The 22,255-nt window shown below is 38.0% G+C and overlaps 1 protein-coding gene across 4 annotated transcripts in view; it reads left to right on the forward strand.

Annotated features, from left to right (window-relative positions):
* The first annotated feature begins 4 nt into the window (after positions 1 to 4).
* Positions 5 to 22,255, forward strand: part of DYRK4 (dual specificity tyrosine phosphorylation regulated kinase 4) — a 51,706-nt gene continuing 29,455 nt past the window's right edge. Inside the window, exons 1-4 of one of the 4 annotated variants that reach the window (XM_008530542.2) lie at positions 5 to 221; positions 2,061 to 2,179; positions 3,904 to 3,997; positions 8,259 to 8,288. In XM_008530542.2, coding sequence (XP_008528764.1) covers positions 3,911 to 3,997; positions 8,259 to 8,288 — 117 coding nt within the window. In that variant the 5' untranslated portion in view covers positions 5 to 221; positions 2,061 to 2,179; positions 3,904 to 3,910. The remainder of the gene's footprint in view (positions 222 to 2,060; positions 2,180 to 3,903; positions 3,998 to 8,258; positions 8,289 to 22,255) is intronic. The other 3 variants (XM_070620541.1, XM_070620542.1, XM_070620543.1) reach the window with 3 other exon arrangements.

The raw sequence follows: 22,255 nt of genomic DNA on the forward strand, positions 1-22,255 counted from the left end.
GTCCGCCGCGTGCGCTCCGCAGGCTGCTTGTCTGGGCCGCCGGCAGCGCCCGGCAGTCTGCGCAGGCCAGATGCAGCTCCTGCCCCCTCCCACCCCCACCGGCACAAAGTAAGGACCAGGGAGGCGGCAGGGGCTCGCGACCCCGTGCGAGTGTGAGCCAGCTAGGTCCGACCCGCCCGGCCCCTGGAGGGGAAGAAGCGCCTGGGGCATGGGGGAAGAAGGTGGGGGAAGCGGGGAGAATGAAATGTGTACAGAATGCAAAGTGGGGATGGGGATAGGGGGCGTGGGTCAGAGGAGAGAAAGGGGCGGGGTGTGGGTGCGGAGAGATGGAAAGTACAATTTTGGATTTTGCTCTGAACAAGTGCATCATCACAGCCCAACCTCAAAATACTTAAGGGATGTTGCATCGCGGGATGGAGAGAGGTGGATTTTAGGGAGTTCGTCAGCCCTACCCTGAAACTGCTTCCAGCCCTGACGCCAACAACTGGGGGCGCAAAACTTTCTTACCCCCTTTTTTAAATCTTCGCTGCATGTCCTGTCGTCTGGGTAGTCAAAAGTGGGTCCACCACCCCACGCCTCCTACCCTGCCCCAGCCCATACACCTGCACGCCTCTGCTCACAACCAGAGCTCCATCCTACACACAAAAGCACGTTAGGTATGTGTGGATTACACACTCAGAGCAGCACTTGCCTCTCAAGTGCTACTTGCCACTCTGGGGTAATTCCCAGTATTAAAAATTTTTTTCCTTAAAGAGAAGATGAGCAATGCAAAACTTGGGATTTTTTAATGTCTGTAGTTAATTTGTGGTGTTTGCTAAGTTTGAAATCTCCATCAGCCAATTCAGGGCTTAAATAACTTGTGATCCCTCTGAAGTGTTAAGTGACTGACAGTCACCAATCTTAATTCGAGCTTCACTGTTTCAGCCTAAATGGAGACTTGGGAAAAGTGTGAGCCCATTTAAAGGGAAGGTTCAAACTATGAAAAGATAAACGTAAGCGCCCTTCATCCCCAGACCTGCCTGAGGAATTGAAACATCTCCTTCTGATAGGTAACATAAAATCTAGGAGTTCCAGGGAATTCTGCAAACAAGGACTATGCCTGATTGGTTCTGTGACTTGTCTGTTATTTCCCTTCTCTGTCTTAGTCCTTACCAAGCGGGTATGATGAACCTGAAGGGAATTTCACAAGCTCTAGCAGCGTGCCAACCACTCTTCCCTGACCTGGCCCTAGCCAACTCCATATTGTTAGCAGCAACTTGGCTGGAAGGCACGCTTCTCAAACTTGTGGAGGACCCAGTGCTGAGAATCAGTGATTTTAGCTGACCCCAAACCCAATGTGAGTGTGTTGCGACAGCTAAAAAGAGCCAATACTGATCTAGGCTACGTTAACAGAAGTACAGTGAGCAGATGAGGGATGGAAAGGTCTCGCTGCCTGACTTAGCTGAATTGATTAAAACAGAATCTAGAATCTAGAAAACTGCAGCCACTTTAAGAGAAGTGATTTAAAAAACCCAGAAAACAGAGAGGGAAAACCATAGTACAGGGTCTTTCCATCATGCCTGGGTGCTCTATCCTGTGAGGAGGGGTTTGAAATAGAACCATGAATGCCTGGAGATGAGTGGGTGCTGAGGAGGCAAACAGCTGCCGTTTTGAATATTCAAGAACTCTTGAATAGAAGAGAGGGTACATGTGTTCTTTGTTGCTCTGCAGAGGATGACATGTGTCAGTGGAGAATATGTTGCCCAATATCATTTCTCCCAACCAACATTTACTGAGCACCAACCTTATGAAATTCACAGCTGCGTGTGAAGTGCCTGGAAAAACGGTGAGCTCTGTCACAGAAATGTTCAAGCAGAGACTGAGTGATTGCCAGGAATCGTCTTAAGAGGATTCCTGCCCAGGGTGGGAAAATGGATGAGATGGCTTCTAAAACGTCTTTCAGCTCTTCAGAGTCTGTGAGTCCGTGGACCATGAAGAGTTTCAAGGCTACTTGCAGAGAGGCTGGAAAGTTCTCTTTGGCAGAGTGGGAGTAACTTAAGTACGTTATCTCCTGTTCACAGAAATGAAAAGGGAGTCCCTGCAAGTCCCACACTGCCACAATTTCTGCCCAAAGGTAGCCCCCCAGGACATAAAGATCAAGCTGCTGACAACTGCGATAGAAATACGGAAATCGGAGCAGGTAAATCTCAAAAGATCTATTTCCTTTCTGCGCATTGAAGTTCAGGATACATAAATGATGAGTTATGTCTAAAATACTATGCGTGCAGTAATGCTGGCACCACTGTTTACAGGTCTGTCTTGCCCACCAGACTTTGAACTCCTTGAAAGCCAGAGTTCTGTTTTACTTATCTTTGAACCCCCCATGCTTAGCACAGTATCTGGTACACAGTTGGCGATCTGAAAATTTTTGATGAATTGACCTAAACTAACTTAGATTTCTCTTCCTTTGGCAAATTTGTACCAAGAGTTTTCAATAGGAAAGCTATGTCCTCATCCCAATAAGAAATATGAAAAGTAAAATAAAATAAAGCACAGACTCTCCCCTCCTAGATAAGGAGCTCTCCTTGAGGACAGAGGCCGTGTCTGGTTTATTGGTAAAATTGTCTCAGCCTATGTTTGTAGAAAGGAAGGCAGGACGGGAAGGAAGAAGAGAAACTGTGATCATTTGCGGAGAAATGACTGTTACTTTTTATTTGATTTTGCACAGAATTTTTTCATTTTTTTGTATGTGTTTTAAAATGAATGTTCCCACTCACCTCTGCCAGCCCCGCTCTTCAGAGGTAATTATTTTTTTACAGTTATTTTTTCTAGATCCTTCAATATGCCTGTATAAAGACATGCAAACATCTTGCTTTCTCTTCAATAAATGTGGAATCGTATTATACATATTGTTCTGTGTTTACTCGATATACTACGAGCAGCCCTAATGATCTATCTCATTTTTTTAAGTGATTGCACCAGCTTCCGTCATATATGTGTGCCATAGTTTTCTAACTTCCCATTATACATAGATAAGTAAGTTCTGATTTTTCAGCATTATACTGCAATAAATGTTGGTGTGACATCTTCAATCCTTTAAATAATTTCAAAATTGTGATGGTGTCACCATTTATGATAGTGTCTGTAAGAACCTGTCAGTGGAGTGATTTGCAGGTAACACTTGCATGGTCCCTGTTCTGTCTCTATTTGGTGTATTCCAAATTCCTTTGGAGCATGCTAAGGTTAGGGGCTGGAAAAGGCCTTCCAGGGGACACACAGCAGAGTCTCAGCAGTGCTCTGCTAACGTGACAGGAGTGTAACAGGGGCCTGAGAGCCTCTAAGACTCTACCTTCTGCTTCTATAAATCGCTGCTTTTACTCGATTCCATGCACTTATGAGAGCTATTTTTTCATCTTGCAGTGAGTGAATTATTCAGAGAGCTGTGCTCCCAGTGAGGAAGGTGCAGTCATGGCCAAATGAGGTCTAGGGAAAGCATTTCTACCAGTTGTCCCCCCTTTCCTTTTCTATAGACATTAAGCTACTGAGTAACCGCTAATACATCTATATTTTAGGAAAAAAAGTGTTTGTGGCAGGAGAATGGCTTACTTAGCATTGAGCTAGGGGAAATGGGTCTTTTTGCTTGGTGTCCTAAACTGCTAACCACCTGATTAGCTCATCTTCCTTCCTTGGCTTCTGTCTCCCTCTGCCCTGAGCACATGAGGACTAATGCCAAGAGGTCCCCTCGCCTGACCTCCTCGGCCACCAAAAGGGAAACAAAAGGAGCATCAGACACTCAGCTACTGCTTTCTGGCCTGCCACGTTTCTCTCCAAGCCTGTCCTGAGCTCCTTCCATCCCTGGGTGTGGGGGCCATTACTTATATTGTGTTCCTACGGCTAACTTATTTTTTGTTCTCCCTCTTGCAGGACTGAAATGGATGCTAAAGAGCCAAAGAAATGCAATTTGACATCCTTCCCGATTTTGAAAGGAAGAAAGAAACAAAATCTCACCTCTGTAAAGGTAAGCATCCTTGAATTTCATTTGGGGAGGAGGGGTATCACCATGAAGACTAGGGGGCCAGGACCCAGTGAGATTGCTGTACCTGCAAGCACCTTTGATGACAGGTGAGGGTTGGTGTGAGAGCACTGGGCTGGCTGGTGAGCCAGGTCTGGCTGGGCTTGGAGGGAAAATCAGCTGGACAGCAGAGCATAGTGTCTTCAAATTCAGAACTGCGAGGCCTCAATCTGACAGGTGACTTGTATGTGAGGAGCCCCTGGGCTAGTGCCTCTTCCTCAGTATTTTCTGTTCTGCTCTGTCTATCTGGGACCATACTGGGAGTGTCCTGGAATGTTCTGAACAAGTATCCAAGAACATTTCCAGAAAAGGTCTGGTTTTTTTTTTTTCTTTCTAACACAGACATGGTGTTTTTCTTTTTACTCTGCCTCAAAAACTGGCGAGACACCCTAGCACTGAAGGTGATATTGTGATCGGGTGATTTCGTGGTTACCATTTATAAGATCAACTTCTAAGTCAGGTGTATTTTTTAATCTAACGCCCTCAGTTGGGATTTCACAACTTACTCAAAAGATCGTATTATTTGGGGTCTTTGTTCTAAAAATTTTGCAGCGAACTTTAGCCCAGAGCATTCAGGTTTGCCTTTCTGAATGAAAGCCAGAGCTCAGCAGCCTACCCAAGGCCTGGTGAAAATTCTCTCCCCATAGATCACATACCGCCTCCTTAAAATTACGACTCTTAGGTCATCTCCTCCAAGCAGTGTTCCTGATTTTACCCAAACATTCTCCCCCTCGGGGTTAAAACTCATAAAAATATATCCTAATGCAAAGTCCATTGTTCTCCATCCTTATCTCTGCCAGCAGCCCAGACCACAAAAAACATTTATTTTTCAACTTCTGGTTACAAAATTTTATTAATACCTACGTTTCTTTTGATAAAACAAAAATTGCTATAAAATATTTGAAGTAGTAAATCTACGCCAAAAATGATAATAAAAGATAACAATCTGTTGGTTCACATTTCAAAATATTATGCAGACAGAATGGTCTTGGTCATGATTTTACTTTGGCCAAATCATCACAAGTTTTGCAGCTCACACTGTTTTTAGCTGCTTGAGCTCACATTTATTGAGTGCTTAACCGACTCTCACATGAACCCTAGAGACGAGTACTATCATTATCCCCATTTTACAGATGGGGAAACTGAGATTCAAGTGAACCATGAACCAGGAACGAATGAGTGGAGGACAGAATTCAAACCCTTATTCTTAACCCCTCTATTCCACACCTCTTGGCTAGTAATGCAGTTCTGCTAAGTGTTGTCCTACAAAGTTCCTTAATATATTTAATTTATTTAAATTAATTTTAAGGAAAGGAAATTCTGCCGCACTTATAGTCAAAAATAAAATTAAAAATCACATTCAAGATAAATTCATTTATGTTGTATTTTGTGATAACTGCTGACAAATTGACAATATCATTTAAAAATACGATTTAAACTTAAAACTATTGTTTTTGTATTGATAATTATTCTGATAGGCCCCAAATAAATGTCTTTTCACCACGTGTTCATTTTCCCCAATGAAATTCTCATCCGCTTGAATTGAATAGGCTTAAGTAAACGCAAACAAGTCAATAACTGTCATCACTACATGAAACCCAGGTTTCAATGGATATCCAGTTGTGATATTAATTGGAGGATGAAAAGCATGAATTATAATCTCTTCACCTAAAAAAACACTGAGGATGAGAGAGCAATGGATCTCAGCATATCAACTGCCCCAAGCAGATGTTGAAAACATATTTTAAATACTTAAATAAATTAATAATAATTTATATTTATTTTATGGTATTTAGTATTATAAGTTATAAATATGATGTTTATACTAATAAATATTTAAATATTTTAAATGTAGACCTTGGTAGCATTTCATCTAAGGGAGTTTTTAAAATGTGATTTTTAATTATTGATTTCACCTGGCTTTAAGACAACAGTGTGGTCCTCTATACAATATTGTACAATTTTTTAAAAATGCCCCCATTCATTTGGCTACAACACGGTAAAATGTTAGAGAGCCATCTGCTGCCGAGAGATCTCTACTGAGAGTCCTTGTCTTCAGTGCCTGGGGAGAAGTCCCATCCTTTCAGCTTAGCCGGCAAGGAGCACAGGACTCTCACGCTGGTCCTCAATCACGTGGGATCTCTCTGTGCTTCCGGAAAATGCTCTCGTGTTATAGTTTATCCTAACTGCTGGCAGAGGGATCATACTCTCTTCTGGACCTCAGCTATGTCAGCTAGTAGTTGGAGGATGTTTGGCTCCTCTACAACTCTATCCGGAGAAAATAGTGCTTCACAGCTGGTTTCTGGGACTGAAGGTGCTGGCAGAACTCCAGGGTCTCAGGTCAGGCCATCTCAGGAGAAGGACCTGGGAGAGGCCTGGGGAGGGGAGCTTTGTTCTCTTAGGGTGTTACTTTATCATTTCCCTGACAACTCATGGGTAGGTGTAACAAAGTACATTCAAAAGTGTGCTAAAGACATATTTTCTATTTTCAGCCTTGGAAGAGCAGGTACTTGTTTTGCTATTTCTCTTCTATCCTTTAAGTCATTCAGTTGCTAAATACCACACCCTTAGACAGGCCTTCCCTAATCACCCCTTCTAATTATATTATATATTTGTTTACTTGTTTATTGTCTGCCTCACCCTCTCGAACTGTACTGTCCGATACAGCAGCCACTGGCCACAGGAGGCTATGGAGCCCCTGACACGGGGCTAGTCTAAAGAGGGTGCGCTGTACGTGAAAAACACACACCAGGTGTCAAAGGCTTGGTGTGAGAAAATGGATGTAAAATACCTTATTGATAATTTTTATAACTGGGTGATTTTATAGTATGTTAATACCTCATTAATGTTGTAAAAATAGTTTTATATTGATTATGTGTTAAAATAGTGTTCTGAATAAATTGTGTTAAATAAAATAGATTATTAAAATTAATTGCACCTGTTTCTTTTTACTTTTTTAATATAGCTACTAGAAAATTTAAAGTTTCTCCTGTGACTTGCGTTGTATTTCTATTGGATGGTGCTGCTCTCGAATGGAAGCTCCTTAACAGCAAAGATAGTCTTGGTCTGGTTCAGAACTGAATCCCCAGAACCTCGGACAGCGCCTGGCACAAACTGGCACTTTATGTACTTTTGTGGAATAGAAACCAGGAGAGAGTTTATTCATTTGTTCCCTCGACAAACATTTATTGAGTGCCCACTCATATCAGGTATTTTTCTAGGTGCTGGGGATTCAGTGGAGATAAAACAGACAAGGAAAAAAACAAAAACAAAAACCAAACCTCTCGTGTAACTTAATACGGGGATTCTTTGGAGAAAGACCAGATGGTGCAGTTAATGCTGCCAGTGGTAATGAGCAGCCCTTGTTTTCCTGATCAGTAAGGAGTGGAGACTGAACTAGACACTGGTTCTCAATCTTGGTTGTATATTTGAAATCACCCAAGGGATATTTTAAAGACCACTGAAATCAGAATCTCTAGGGGTCACAGACATTTTCACAAAAGTTCTTTTCAATAACGTGGGGACAGATGTCTGTTTAAACACCACCTATGAGACCCTGGTCAGATCACTAAGTCTCTCTGTTTGCTGGTTGTGAAACTGGAATAGTTATTCCTACATCCCCGGATTGCAGTGGGATTAAGTGACACATGAAAACATGAGCTTACTGGCTGGCAGATAGTGGAAGGCCAATAAATATTGGTTACTTTTACCTCCCCTCCTCTCCATTTAACAGAAAGGGGTTTCTTGTAGGAGACAGGCTTATTAATGAGTCTCACTCAGTGGAAGAGGATATTCTGAGGGCCAGTCCTTCTGTCTCATTTCTGTAGCTCGTCAGTATGCCATAGGAAAAACAGACAAACATTCTGACCATTGGTATTGCAAAGGAATCAAACTCACAGTCAGTTATAACTGAAGAGAGAACAGAAAACAGAGATTCCAATTGCCAGTCTCTCTAGGGTTTTAGTGTGCTATATTATTTAGGGTAATGAATTCACCTTTTAAATGCAAATGGAAGATTCAGACTAGGATAACTTATAATGATCACAGAACTGAAATTTGAAACATTTAAAATATAACCACCAGCAGCCAATCTAGAATTGGTGACTCAATGAAAAATAAATATATAATACAACAAAAGATCTACATTTGGGGTGGATTTGGGGTCCTGAAGGAGAACACGTACGCACTTCTTCCCATTTTCTCCTAGGACTCCTCTCTGCCTTCTGAGAGCTACGCAGTAAGTACCAGTTCCTTTGTTTTGCGTTCCCATTGGTGCTCTCAGTTTGGAGAGAGGGGAGAAGAAAGACTTGAGATTGCCTTCAATTGCTGCGACAAGGATATGAAGCAAGCAGACATGGGGAATGTCTCTGAGTACCAGAATTAATCAGAGTAAATAGATAACTTCAGTTGAAAACCTCCTCAGGCCATGAAAAGTAGAGTCTTTCTGTTTGACATTGGAGGTGGAGATGAGGAGATGTTAGAAATACAATCCTATCTCCCATATGTGTTTAGCTTCTCACATTTGCTTCTTTCAGCAATATTGAGGTAGTTATCACCCCTACTTTACAGAGGAGGGGACCCACAGAGATTAAGGAAGTTACCTAAAGTCATTCTCCTAATAAATGCTGAAATTGGGATTCAGATTTTGTTCTATAATTCATTAAATACTTTAAAAGATTTGTTCCATATTATTAAATGTTGGGTATATATAAAAGAATATTTAAGGGTATGTGTAAGGCGTGAGAATAATGCAATGAATACCCTGTGTGTATCCAACAAACAGTTTAAGAAAGCAGTCCACTGTGTGTCCCTGCTCCCCATCTTATCTCACCCTGTTCGTTGACCCCTCTGAGATAACTACTCTGTTGAGTTTTACATCTATTATTCCATTGCTTTTCTTTCATTATTTTATTGAGGAAAAATTAGCCTATAGCACTATACATATGTTTCAAGTTTACAGCATTATAATTCGATATTTGCATATGCTACAAAATGATTGCCACCATAAGTCTAGTTACCATCCATCACCATACAATTGACCCCCTTCACTCATTTTGCCCACCCTCAGCCCTCTTCTCCTCTGGTAACCACCAATCTGTTCTCTGTATCTGTGAGTTTGTTTTTGTTTTGTTCTGTTTGTTTGCTTGTTTTGTTTTTTAGATTCCACATATAAGTGACATCATATGGTATTTGTTTTTCCCCATCTGACTTACTTCACTTAGCATACTACCCTCAATCAAAGTCCCTTCATGTTGTTGCAATGGCAAGATTTCATTCTTTTTTATGGCTGAGTAGTATTCCATCGTATATATATATATACTACATCAAACATAGGGGTGCATACATCATTCTGAACTAGTGTTTTTGTGTTCTTTGGATAAATACCTGGGAGTGGAATGGCTAGATCATATGGTAGTTCTATTTTTAATTTGTTGAGCAATCTCCATACTGTTTTCCATAGTGGCTGTACCACTTATATTCCCACCAACACTGTGCAAGGGTTTCCTTTTCTCCACATCCTCTCCAACACTTGTTATTTCTTGTCCTTTTTGTTTTTAAAGATTTTATTTTTCCTTTTTCTCCCCAAAGCCCCCAGGTACATAGTTGTGTATTGTTTTAGTTGTGGATCCTTCTAGTTGTGGCATGTGGGATGCCGCCTCAGCATGGCTTGATGAGCAGTGCCACGTCCGCTCCCAGGATTCAAACTGGTGAAACTGGGCCGCCAAGTGGTTAAGTTCATGCACAAGCAGAGCACATGAACTTAACCACTCGGCCACAGGGCCGGCCCCTATTTCTTGTCTTTTTGATAGTAGCCATTGTAACAGGTGTGAGGTGATATCTCGTTGTGGTTTTGATTTGCATTTCCCTAATAAATGGTGATATTGAACATCTTTTCACATAGCTGTTGGCCATCTGTGTGTCTTCTTTAGAAAAGAAGAAAAACGTCTATTCAAATCCTCTGCTCATTTTATAATTGGGTTGTTTGGGGGGTTTTTTGGTTGAGTTTTATGAGTTCTTTGTATATTTTGGATTTTAACCCCTTATCAGATATATGATTTGAAAATATTTTCTCCCACTCAGTAGGTTACCTTTTCATTTTGTTGATGGTTTCCTTTGCTGTGCAGGGCTTTTTAGTTTGATACAGTCCGATTTGTTTATTTTTGCTTTTGTTTCCCTTGCCTTTGGAGTCAGATCCAAAAAAAGTATTGCCAAGACTCATGTTATGGAGCTTACCACCTATGTTCTCTTCTAGGAACTTTATGGTTTCATGTCTTAAATTCAAGTCTTTAATCCATTTTGAGTTTTATTGTATAAGATAGTAGTCTAGTTTCATTCTTTTGCATGTGGCTGTCCAGTTTTCCAAACCCCATTTATTGAAGAGACTGTCTTTTCCCCATTGTATGTTCTTGGCTCATTTGTCATAAATTAATTGTCCATATATGTGTGGGTTTATTTCTGAGCTCTCTGTTCTGTGGCATTCATCTATGTGTCTGTTTTTATGCCAATACCATACTATTTATGTTACTGTAGCTTTGTAATATAGTTTGAAACCAGGGAGCATGATACATCTAGTCTGATTCTTCTTTCTCAAGATTGCTTTGGCTGTTCAGGATCTTTTGTGGTTCCATAGAAATTTTAGAATTATTTGTTCTAGTTCTGAGAAAAATACCGTTTGAATTTTCATAGAGATTGCATTGAATCTTTAAACTCCTTTAGGTCATATGGATATTTTAACAGTGTTAATTCTTCCAATCCATAAACAGAATATCTTTGCATTTATTCATGTCATCTTCAATTTCTTTCATCAATGTCCTATAGTTTTCAGTGTACAAGTCTTTCACCTCTTTGTAAATGGGGCTGTTTTCTAAATTTCTCTTTCTGATAGTTTGTTATTAGTGTATAGAAATGCCACAGATTTCTGTGTTGATTTTATATCCTGCAACTTTACTGAATTTCTTTATTAGTTCTAACAGTTATTTTGTGTGGAGTCTTTAGGGTTTTCCATATATAGTATCATGTCATCTGCAAATAGTGACAGTTTTACTTCTTCCTTTCCAATTTGAATGTCTTTTATTTCTTTTTCTCACCTAATTGCTGTGGCTAGGACTTCCAATACTATGTTGAATGTAAGTGGTGAGAGTGGCCATCCTTGTCTTGTTCCTGATCTTAGAGAAAAAACTTTCAGCCTTTCATCAATGAGTGTGATGTTAGCTGTGGGTTTGTCATATTTGGCTTTTAGTATGTTGAGTTATGTTCCCTCTATACCGACTTCATTGAATTTTTTTAATCACAAATGGATGTTGAATTTTGTCAAATGCTTTTTTTTGCATCTATTGAGATGATCATATGATTTTAATCCTTCGTTTTGTTAATGTGGTGTATCATGTTGATTGATTTGTGGATGTTGAATCATCCTTGCATCCCTGAGATAAATCCCTCTTGATCATGGTGTATGATCCTTTTAATGTAGTGTTGAATTCGGTTTGCTAATATTTTGTTGACGATTTTTACATCTATGTTCATCAGGGATATTGGCCTATAGTTTTCTATTTTTGTGGTATCCTTGTCTGGTTTTGGTATCAGGGTAAAGCTGGCCTCGCAAAATGAGTTAGGAAGCATTTCTTCCTCTTCAACTTTTTGGAAGAGTTTGAGAAGGGTAGGTATTCGATCTCCTTTGAATGTTTGGTAAAATTCACCAGTGAAGCCATCTAGTCCTGGACTTTTATTTGTTGGGAGGTTTTTGATTACTGTTTCAATCTCCTTACTAGTAAACTGCCTATCCATATTTTCTATTTCTTCATGGAATAGTCTTGGAAGTTGTATATTTCTAGGAATTTAGCCATTCCTTCTAGGTTGTCCAATTTGTTGGCATATAATTGTTCATAGTAGTCTCTTATAATCTTCTGTATTTCTGTGGTAGTATTTGTAACTTCTCCTCTTTCATTTTTGATTTTATTTGAGCCCTCTTTCTTTATTTCTAGGTGAGTCTAGCTAAAGGTTTGTCAATTTTGTTTGTTTTCAGAGAACCAGCTCTTAGTTTCACTGATCTTTTTGATTGTTTTTTCAGTCTCTATTTCATTTATTTCTGCTCTGATCTTCATTATTTGCTTCCTTCTGCTAACTTTGGGTCTCATTTGTTCTTCTTTTTCTGGTTCCTTTAGGTGTAGAGTTAGATTGTTTATTTGAGATTTTTGTTGTTTTTTGAGGTAGGCCTGTATATTGTTGTGAACCTACCTTTTATAGTAGATTTTGGAATGTTGTATTTCCATTTTCACTTGTCCCAAGATATTTTTTGATTCCCTCTTTGATTTCTTCATTGACTCATTGATTGTTCGGTAGCATGTTGTTTAATCTCCACATATTTGTGATTTTTCCAGTCTTCTTTTTGTGTGTGATTTCCAGTTTCATACCATTGTGGTGTGAAAAGATGCTTGATATGATTTCAATATTCTTATATTTATTGAAACTTGTTTTGTGGCCTAACATATGATCTATCTAGTAGAATATTACATGTGCACTTGAAACTATTGGTGGAATGTTCTGTTTATATCTATTATGTCTATCTGGTCTAACGTGTCATTTAAGGCTAATGTTTCCTTATTGACTTTTTGTCTGGATGATCTATCCATTGATGTAAGTGGAGTATTAAAGTCCCCTACTATTATTATATTACTGTCAATTTCTCCGTTAGCTTTGTTAATATTTACTGTATATATTTATGTGCTCCTATGTTGGGTGCATACATATTTACAAAAATTATATCTTTTTATTGGATTGACCCCTTTATCATTATGTAATGCCCATTTTTGTCTTTTAAGACAGTCTTTGTTTTAAAGTCTGCTCTGATCTAAGTATAGCTTTCCCTGTTTTCTTTTGGTTTCCATTTGCATGAAACATCTTTTTCCATCCCTTCACTTTCAGTCTGTGTGTGTACTTACATTTGAAGTGAGTCTCTTGTAAGCAGCATATAGATGGGTCCTGTTTTTTTAATCCATTCAGCCATTCCATGACTTTTGGTTGGAGAATTTAGTTTATTTACATTAAAGTAATTATAGATAGGTAGGTACTTATTGCCATTTTGTTAATTGTTTTCTAGCTGTTCTGTAGTTCCTCTCTGTTCCTTTCTTCTTCTCTTGCTCTCTTTCCTTGTGGTTTGATGGCTTTCTTTAGTGTTATGTTTAGATTCCATTTTTGTTATCTTTTGTGTATCTACTATAGATTTTTGCTTCATGGTTAATACAATGCTTACATATATTAGCCTATTTATATACTGGTCTATTTTAAGTTGATAGCAAGTTAAGTTTGAACACATTTTAAAACTCTATATTCCCCCCCAACATTTTATGTTTTTGATATCACATTTTATATCTTTTTATTTTGTGTGGCCCTTAACTAATTGTTATAATTATAATTATTTTTACTACTTTTGTCTTTTAGCCTTCATATTAGTTTTACAATTGATTAGTCTGCCCCCCTCATTGTATATTTACCTTTACTGGTGAGATAAAAGTAAGTCTTTTTTATGTTATGTTTTCTTGTTACTAAGTAGTGTCCTTTCCTTTCAGCTTAAAGGAGTCCCTTTAACACTTCTGGTAAGGCCAGTTGAGTGGTAGTGAACTCTTTTAGTTTTTGCTTGTCAGAAACCTCTTGATCTCTACTTCAATTCTGAATGACAACCTTGCCAGATAGATTGTTCTTGGTGGGAAGTTTTTTGCTTTCAGCACCTTGGATATATCATGCTACTCACTTCTGGCCTGAAAACTTTCTGCTGAAAAATCTGCTGGTGGTCTTATGGGGGTTTGACTGTATATAGCAAGTTGCTTTTCTCTTGAAGCTTTTAGGATTCCCTCTTTATCTTTAATTTTTGACATTTTAATTATAAGATGTCTGGGTATGAATCGTTTGGGGTTCACCTTATTTGGAATTCTGAGCTTCTGGATCTGGATGTCTGTTTCCTTCCCCAGGTTAGGGAAGTTTTCAGCCATTATTTCTTCAAATAAGTTTTCTGCCCTTTCTCTCTCTCTTCTCCTTCTGGGACATCTGTAATTTGAGTGTTGTTCCACTTGATCTTGTCCCATAGGTCCCTTAAGCTATCTTCACTTTTTAAAATTCTTTTTGCTGCTCTGTTTGTGTGAATTCCACTACTCTGTCTTCAAGGTTTCTGATCCTTTCTTCTGTTTCACTTGGTCTGCTGTTGAACCCCTCTAGTGTGTTTTTAGTTCAGTTATTGTTCAGTTATGTGTTGCTTAACAATGGGGAAATGTTCTGAGAAATGCATTATTAGGCAATTTCATCATTTTGTGAACATGATAGAGTGTATTTACACAAACCTATATGATATAGCCTATTACACACCTAGACTATATAGTACTAATCTTATGGGACCACTGTTGTATATACCATAACTCTTTATCAGGTAAATTACTTGTCTCCATTTTATTAAGGTTTTTTCCTGGAGTTTTATCTTGTACTTTTATTTGGAACATATTCCTTTGTTTCCTCATTTTGCTTGACCCTCTGTGTTTGTTTCTGTGTATTCAGCAACACGGCTATCTCTTCCAGTCTAGAAGGAGTCGTCACAGGAAGACTGGGAGTGTGTTTCAGTCTGTTGTCTGTGCAGTGCCCTGGGGATGGTAGCTTGCCAAGACCTGTCTCTCTGATTGTTTCAGCCCCATGGGGCCCAGAAACACAAGCCCCTCTGGCCAGAGTGCCAGGCACTCAAGGGGCATTTCCTGTGTGGACTGCACATACTCTCCAGGTTTGATGGGGCAGGGCTGCAGGAGAACATCAGGCTGGGGCAAGTGGTGCTAGCAAGGTGGAAAGAGAGTGCAAAAAATGATGCCTGTCAGCACCTTCATCCCTGGAGAGAGTTCCAATAGACCCCTGCCCCTCTGGCAGATGCTTTAAGATTAGTTAATCTCCTTAACATAATGGTCTATGCACTTTTCAAACTGCTCCTTTTCTGCTGGATCCTGGGACAAGTGAGTTTGTGTGTGAGCCCTTTAAGAGTGGAGTCTCAGTTTTCTACAGCACTTTGGTCTCCTGGATCTAAGCCCCATTGGTTTTCAAAGCAGACATTTTGGGGACTTGTCTTTCTGGTGCAGATCCCAAGGGCTGAGGAGCCTGATGTAGGACTCAAACCTCTTGCTCCTCAGGTGGAGGCTCTGTGTTTGTGGTATCCCTTCTGCTTATGGGTTTCTGAGCTGGGGGTGGGGGTTTTGGTGAGATGGCATCTCTGCCTCTCCTGTCAGTCTTAATGTGACCTTTTTATCCTCTGCTGTGGAAGAGCTATTCTGCTAGTTTTCAGGTCTTTTTCTGAGAAAACTGTTCTACATGTAGCTGTAGCTTTGGTGTGTGCATGGGAGGAGGTGAGCTCAGGATTTTCCTATGCAGCCATCTTGACTCCCCACCCATTGCTTTTCTTTAAATGTTTCTGAACCTTCTAAACTATGTATTGTTTAATTTTGCATGTTTTTGTTTTTTTTGTTTTTTTTGTTTTTTTTTTTTTTCCTTTTTCTCCCCAAAGCCCCCCGGTACATAGTTGTGTATTCTTCGTTGTGGGTTCTTCTAGTTGTGGCATGTGGGACGCTGCCTCAGCGTGGTCTGATGAGCAGTGCCATGTCCGCGCCCAGGATTCGAACCAACGAAACACTGGGCCGCCTGCAGCGGAGCGCGCGAACTTAACCACTCGGCCACGGGGCCAGCCCCGCATGTTTTTGTTTTTTATATATGTGGAATCGTGCTGTTCTGTTTTCTTCTTCAACTCACTTTTTATTTATTTCTTCTGCAGCTCACTAGCTCAGTACTAAGCTAGCATACACTGGTGCTGCGTTTGCCTGACTTTCATTGGATTGATCAGGCTTCCGTTCTGGTTGATCAGTGCCTGTGCCCTTTAGATATTGTGAATATCACCTCTGTTCTTGGAAACCTGTTTATAAATCAATTTCACTGTCATATTCAATTGTATAGGCATATCCTACCTCTTATCAATTTTACGGTTGATGAGCATATGATTTTTGTCTTGTGTTTTTGCTATTAAAAACGGTGCTAATGTGAATGTTGTTGTGCGTGTCTCCTAGTCCATATGTGCAGGGGCTTCTAAGGCACACAATTAGGAGGAAAATTCCTGGGTACCATGTATGCAAATGCTTAACTTTACCAGATAATGACAAACTATCTTCTAAAACATCAGTATTAATGTACATTGCCAAGGGTAGTATGTATGAGTTCCAGTTGTTCCACATCTTTTTTGTCACTTGATATTGTTTGGCTTTTTATTTTTTGCCAGTTTATTAGGTGGGTAACAATATCTTATTATTAACAATATTATTAACAATATCTTATATTTTAATTAGCATTTTGGTGATTATTAATGAGATTGAACCTCTTTTCATGTGTTTATTGGCCATTTGTATTTCCTCTACTGTGAAGTGCCTGTTAATGTCTTTTTTGCTAAAATATTTTTCTGTTTGTTGTCTTTTTTATTGATTTGTATAATATTTTTAATATTATACAACAAATATAAAATATATAACATAAATATAAATAATATATGATTATTATGAATAAAGGTGCTATAAATGTCCATATGCAAGTTTTTATGTGATGTAAGTTTTCATCTCCTTTGGAGCGCGTTTGGATCAAGGAGCACGATTGCAGGATCATAAGGTAAGGCTATGTTTAGTTTTGTAAGAAACCACCAAACTGTCTTCCAACGTGGCTGTACCACTTTGCATTCTCACCAGCAATAAATGAGAGTTCCTGTTGCTCCACATCCTTGTCAGCATTTGGTGTTGTCAGTGTTCCATATTTTGGTCATTCTAATAGATGCGTAGTAGTATCTTATTGTTTAATTTGTTTTTCTTTGGTAACATATGGTGTGGAGCATCTTTTCATATGCTTATTTGCATCTGTATGTCTTTTTTGGTGAAGTGTCTATTAAGGTCTTTGGCCCATTTTTTAAATCAGGTTGTTTGTTTTTTTGATTGTTGAGTTCTAAGAGTTCTTCGTACCTTTTAGATAACAGTCCTTTATCAGAAGTGTCTTTCGCAAATATTTTCTCCAGGTCTGTGGCTTGTCTCCTAATTCTCTTGAGATTGTCTTTCACAGGGCAGAAACTTTTTATTTTAATAAAGTCCAGCTTATCAATATTTCTTTCATGGATTGTGCTTTAGTGTTGTATCTAAAAAGTCATCACCATACCTAAGGTCATCTATATTTTCTCCTATGTTATCTTCTAGGAGTTTTATAGTTTCACATTTTACATTTAGGTCTGTGATCCATTTTGAGTTTTTGTGAAGTGTGTAAGGTCTGTGCCTAGATTCATTTTTTGCATGTGGATTTCCAGTTGTTCTAGCACCATTTGTTGAAAAGACTATCTTTGGTTCATTGTATTGCCTTTGCTCCTTTGTCAAAGATCAGTTGACTATATTTATGTGGGTCTATTTTTGGGCATTCTATTCTGTTCCATTGATCTGTTTGTCTATTCTTTCATCAATATCACACTGTCTTGATTACTATAGCTTTATAGTAAATCTTAAAGTAGGATAGTGTCCGTTCTCCAACTTTGTGCTTTTCCTTCAATATTGTGTCAGCTGTTCTGGGTCTTTGCCTCTGCATGTAAACTTTAGACTCAGTTGGGAAGAATTGACGTCTTGACAATATTGAGTTTTCCTATCCATGAACATGGAATATCTCTCCATTTATTTAGTCTTTTGATTTCATTCATCAGAACTTTATAATTTTCCTCATATAGATCTTGTATATATCTTCTTAGGTTGGATTCATTTTTTATTGATGAGTTTTAAGAATTCTTTGTATATTTTAGATACAACTTCTTTATCAGATTTGTGTTTTGCATGTTTTCTCCCAGTCTCAGGCTTGTCTTTTCATTCTCTTAACAGTGTCTTTTTCAGAGCAGGTTTTAAGTTTAATGAAATCCAACTTATCAGTTTTTTCTTTCATGATTGTGCTTTTCATCGCCAAACCCAAGGTTGCCTAGATTTTTTCCTATGTTGTCTTCCGGAAGTTTTATAGTTTTGCATTTTACATTTCAGTCTATGATCCATTTAGTTAATTTTTATGAGTGGTATAAGGTCTGTATATAGATTCACTTTTTTGTGCATGTGGATGTGCAATTGTTCCAGCACTATTTGTTGAAGAGACTCCCCATTGAATTCACTTTGCTCCTTTGTCAATGATCAGTTGACTTTATTTGTGTGGGTATAATTGTGGGCCCTCTATTTGTCCCATTGATCTATTTACCTATTCTCTCTTCAATACCACATTGTCTTGATTACTGTAGCTTTATGGTAAGTCTTGAAGTTGGGTAGTGTCAGTCTTCCAACTTTGTTATTCTTCAGTATTGTGTTGGCTGTTCTGGGTCTTTTGTCTTTCCATGTGATCTTTAGAATCAGCTTTTCAATATCCACAAAATGACTTGATAGGAGTTAAATTGAGATTCCACTGAATTCATAGATCAAGTTGGGAAGAGCTAATATCTTTTGTTTTTTGGGGATATAATTGACATATAACATTGTGTTAGTTTTAAGTGTACAACATAATGATTTGATATATGTATGTATTGCAAAATAATTATCATAATAAGTTTAGTTAACATGACACAGTTACAAATTTTTTCTTATGATGAGAAATTTTAAGATCCACTGTCTTAGCAACTTTCAAATAGACAATACAGTATCATTAACTACCATAATCATACTGTACATTATATCCCAGGACTTATTTGTCTTATAACTGGAAGTTTGTACCTTTTGACTCCTTTCACCCATTTCACCCATCCCACACCTCTGCCTCTGGGAACCACCAGTATGTATCTATGAATTTGCTTGTTTGTTTCAGATTCCACATATTAGTGAGATCATACAGCATTTGTCTTTCACTGCCTGACTTATTTCACTTGGCATAATGCCCTCAAGGTCCATCCATGTTGTTGCAAATGGCAAAATCTTCTTCTTTTTAATGGCTGAATAATATTCCATTGCATATATATGTATATATGTGTATATATACACATGTATTTCTATGTCTATGTATGTATGTATATATCTGTATATATATTTATATGTATGTGTATATGTGTATGTATGTATATATATATGTGTATATATACACATACATATATGCCGTATTTTCTTTATCCATTCATCCTTTGATGGACATTTAGGTTGTTTCCATGTCTTGGCTATTGTAAATAATGCTGCAATGAACATGGGGGTGCAGAAATTTTTTGAGATAGTGATTTTGTTTTCTTTGAATAAATACTCAGAAGTGGAATTGCTGGATCAATATGGTAGTTCTAGTTTTAATTTTTTGTGGAATGTCCATACTGTTTTCCATAGTGGCTACACCAATTTACATTCCCAGCAACAGTGCACAAGGGTTCTCTTTCCTCCACATCTTTGCTAACACTTGTAATTTCTTGTCTTTTTGATAATAGCCATTCTAATAGATGTGAGGTGGTATCTCATTGTGGTTTTGATTTGCATTTTCCTCATGATTAGTGATGTTATGAATCTTTTCATGGCCTGTGGCCCATTTGTATATCTTCTTTGGAAAAATGTCTATTCAGATCTTCTGCCGATTTTTTAATCAGGTTGTGTGGGCTTTTGTTTCTCTACTGGGTTGTATGAATTCTTTATATATTTTGAATATTAGCTCCTTATCAGGTATGTGATTTGGAAATATTTTCTCCCATTCCATAGGTTGCCTTTTCATTTTGCTGATGATGTCCCTTGTTTGCAGAAGCTTTTTAGTTTGATGTAGTCCCACTTGTTTATTTTTGCTTTTGATGCCTTTGTTTTTGGTATCAAATCCAAAAAAAATCATTGCCAAGACTGATGTGGAGTTGCTTACTGCCTATGTTTTCTTTTAGGAGTTTTATGGTTTCATGTTTGCAGTTTTATGGTTACATTAAAATCTTTAATCCATGTGGAGTTGATTTTTGTGTATGATGTGGGATAGGAGTCTGTTTTCATTCTTTTGCATGTGGCTGTCCCAACGCCATTTATTGAACAGATTATTCTTTCCTTCTTGTGTATTCTTGGTTCTTTTGTCATAAATTAATTGACCATATATGCGTGGGTTTATTTCTGGGTACTCTATTCTGTTCCATTGATCAATGTTTCTGTTTTTATGCCAAAACCGTAGTGTTTTGATTACTATAGCTTTATCATTTAGTTTGAAATCAGAAAATGTGATACCTCCAGCTTTGTTGTTCTTTCTCAAAATTGCTTTGGCTATTCAGGCTCTTATATGTGGTTTCATATAAATTTTAGGATTATTTGTTCTAGTTCTATGAAAAATGCCATTGTGATTTTGTTAGGGATTGTAGTGAATCTGTATTGCTTTAGGTAATATGGACATTTAATCAATATTAATTCTTCCAATATGTGAGTATGGACTATCTTTCTGTTTATTTGTGTCTTCTTCAATTTCTTTCATCAGTGTCTTATAGTTTTCAGTGAGAACTAATATCTTAATGATATTGAGTCTTCTTATCCATGAAGATGGAAAATATCGCTGTTTATTTAGATTTTTTTTTGTTTCTTCCATCAGAATTTATAGTGTTCCTTATATAGATCTTGTACATATTTTGTTAGATTTATAACTAAGTGTTCGAATTTCTTGGGGTTGCTAATATAAATGGTGTCTTGTAAATTTCAAATTCCATTTGTTCATTGATGGTATGTAGGAAAGCAGTTGACTTTGTACGTTAATCTTGTATCCTGCAACCTTGATGTTATCTTGGCTTGTCTTTAATCTCTATATTGTCTTTAGATGAACAGAAGTTCTTAATTAAAAGTAGGTAAATTTACAGTATGCACTTTTTGTCTTCTTTAAGAAATCATTACCTACCCTTAAATCATAAAGATAAAGGTATGTCTTCTGGAAGGTTTATAATTTTGTCTTTCATCAGTTCTGAAAAATTCTATGAGCCCATTTTGACTTTATGTCTACTGTATTCTTTTTCTCCTTCTGAAACTCTCATTAGATATATGTTAGATTTCACTCTATCTTCCATGTCTCTGATCTCTGAACATATTTTTCATCTTTTTATCTCTCTCTGCTGCTTGCTGGATAATTTCTTCAAATCTATCTCTTCCAGTTCACTGATTCTCTCTTTGGCTATGTATAATCTTTTATTAAGCCCGCTCATTAAGTTTTAAGTTTCAATTTTTACATATTTTTTATTTTTCAAAGTTCTAATTTGTTCATTTTTAAATCTGGTCATTTGCATGGCCAGATTTGTTAGTTCTTACAGTACCTTGTCTCCTTGTGTATTTTGTAACTTTTTGTTTTTTGTTTTTTTACTGTGAGGTTATTAGTCTTATTTTGCAGAAAGGGAAACAGACTGCGGGAGGGTAAATGGCTTGCCAAGGTCACACAACTAGCGAGTAGCAGAGCAAGAATTCTAGTCAAAGTCTGTCTGACTCCAAAGTCCATGTACTTTTTCTATCCTGTGAAGACTTAAAGACCCTCGACTGCTGAAATCTTTCATAAATCATCTCAAAAGTGTTTTTTGAGAGCCAACTTCAGGCCAAACATTGTCCTTGGTGCTGGGATGACACAAAAATAAACAATATACATCTCCCTCTTGCCTAGTTTACAGGCTAGTGGGGGAAATAAACATGTAAATAGACAAGAGATTGTAAGGCATGGGGGAAACATGTTTCACTAAGGTGGAAACAACGTTCTCTGGGAGTCTACAGAAAGTTTCGTTAAGCCCTTAGTTAATGCCCAGGCACAGCATCATGCTTCACTGATGTGCCAGTCAGCTCCAGGCCCAACAAGTGGCGTACTTACAGGGCACATACTTCAGATTTTTTCAAAGTGAATGATGCCCCTGGAGTTGAGCAAGGAGGCCGCATGGTGAGCTGGAGAAAGAGCATTTCAGGCAGAAGGAATGACATATGCAAATGCATTGAATAAATCTAAGTCAATGGGAATAGAGCCTTGGAAATCATCTACTCTAACCCTCCTACGTGATGCATAAATCGGCTTTATATTATAGGGCATTTAGTGTCTAATTTATAGAAAAAAAATGGTTGCTTTCTGACTCTTTCTATCTATTGTCAGCTATATCCAGGCTCCATTACGATAAAAACATGATCTTATTTTTAATTAGCAAGCTTTGGAAGGGAAGTGCTTTATAATCCCTTCCCAGTTTCCTGAAAATTCATG

Source organism: Equus przewalskii, chromosome 5, assembly GCF_037783145.1.
Source record: "Equus przewalskii isolate Varuska chromosome 5, EquPr2, whole genome shotgun sequence".
Taxonomy (NCBI): domain Eukaryota; kingdom Metazoa; phylum Chordata; class Mammalia; order Perissodactyla; family Equidae; genus Equus; species Equus przewalskii.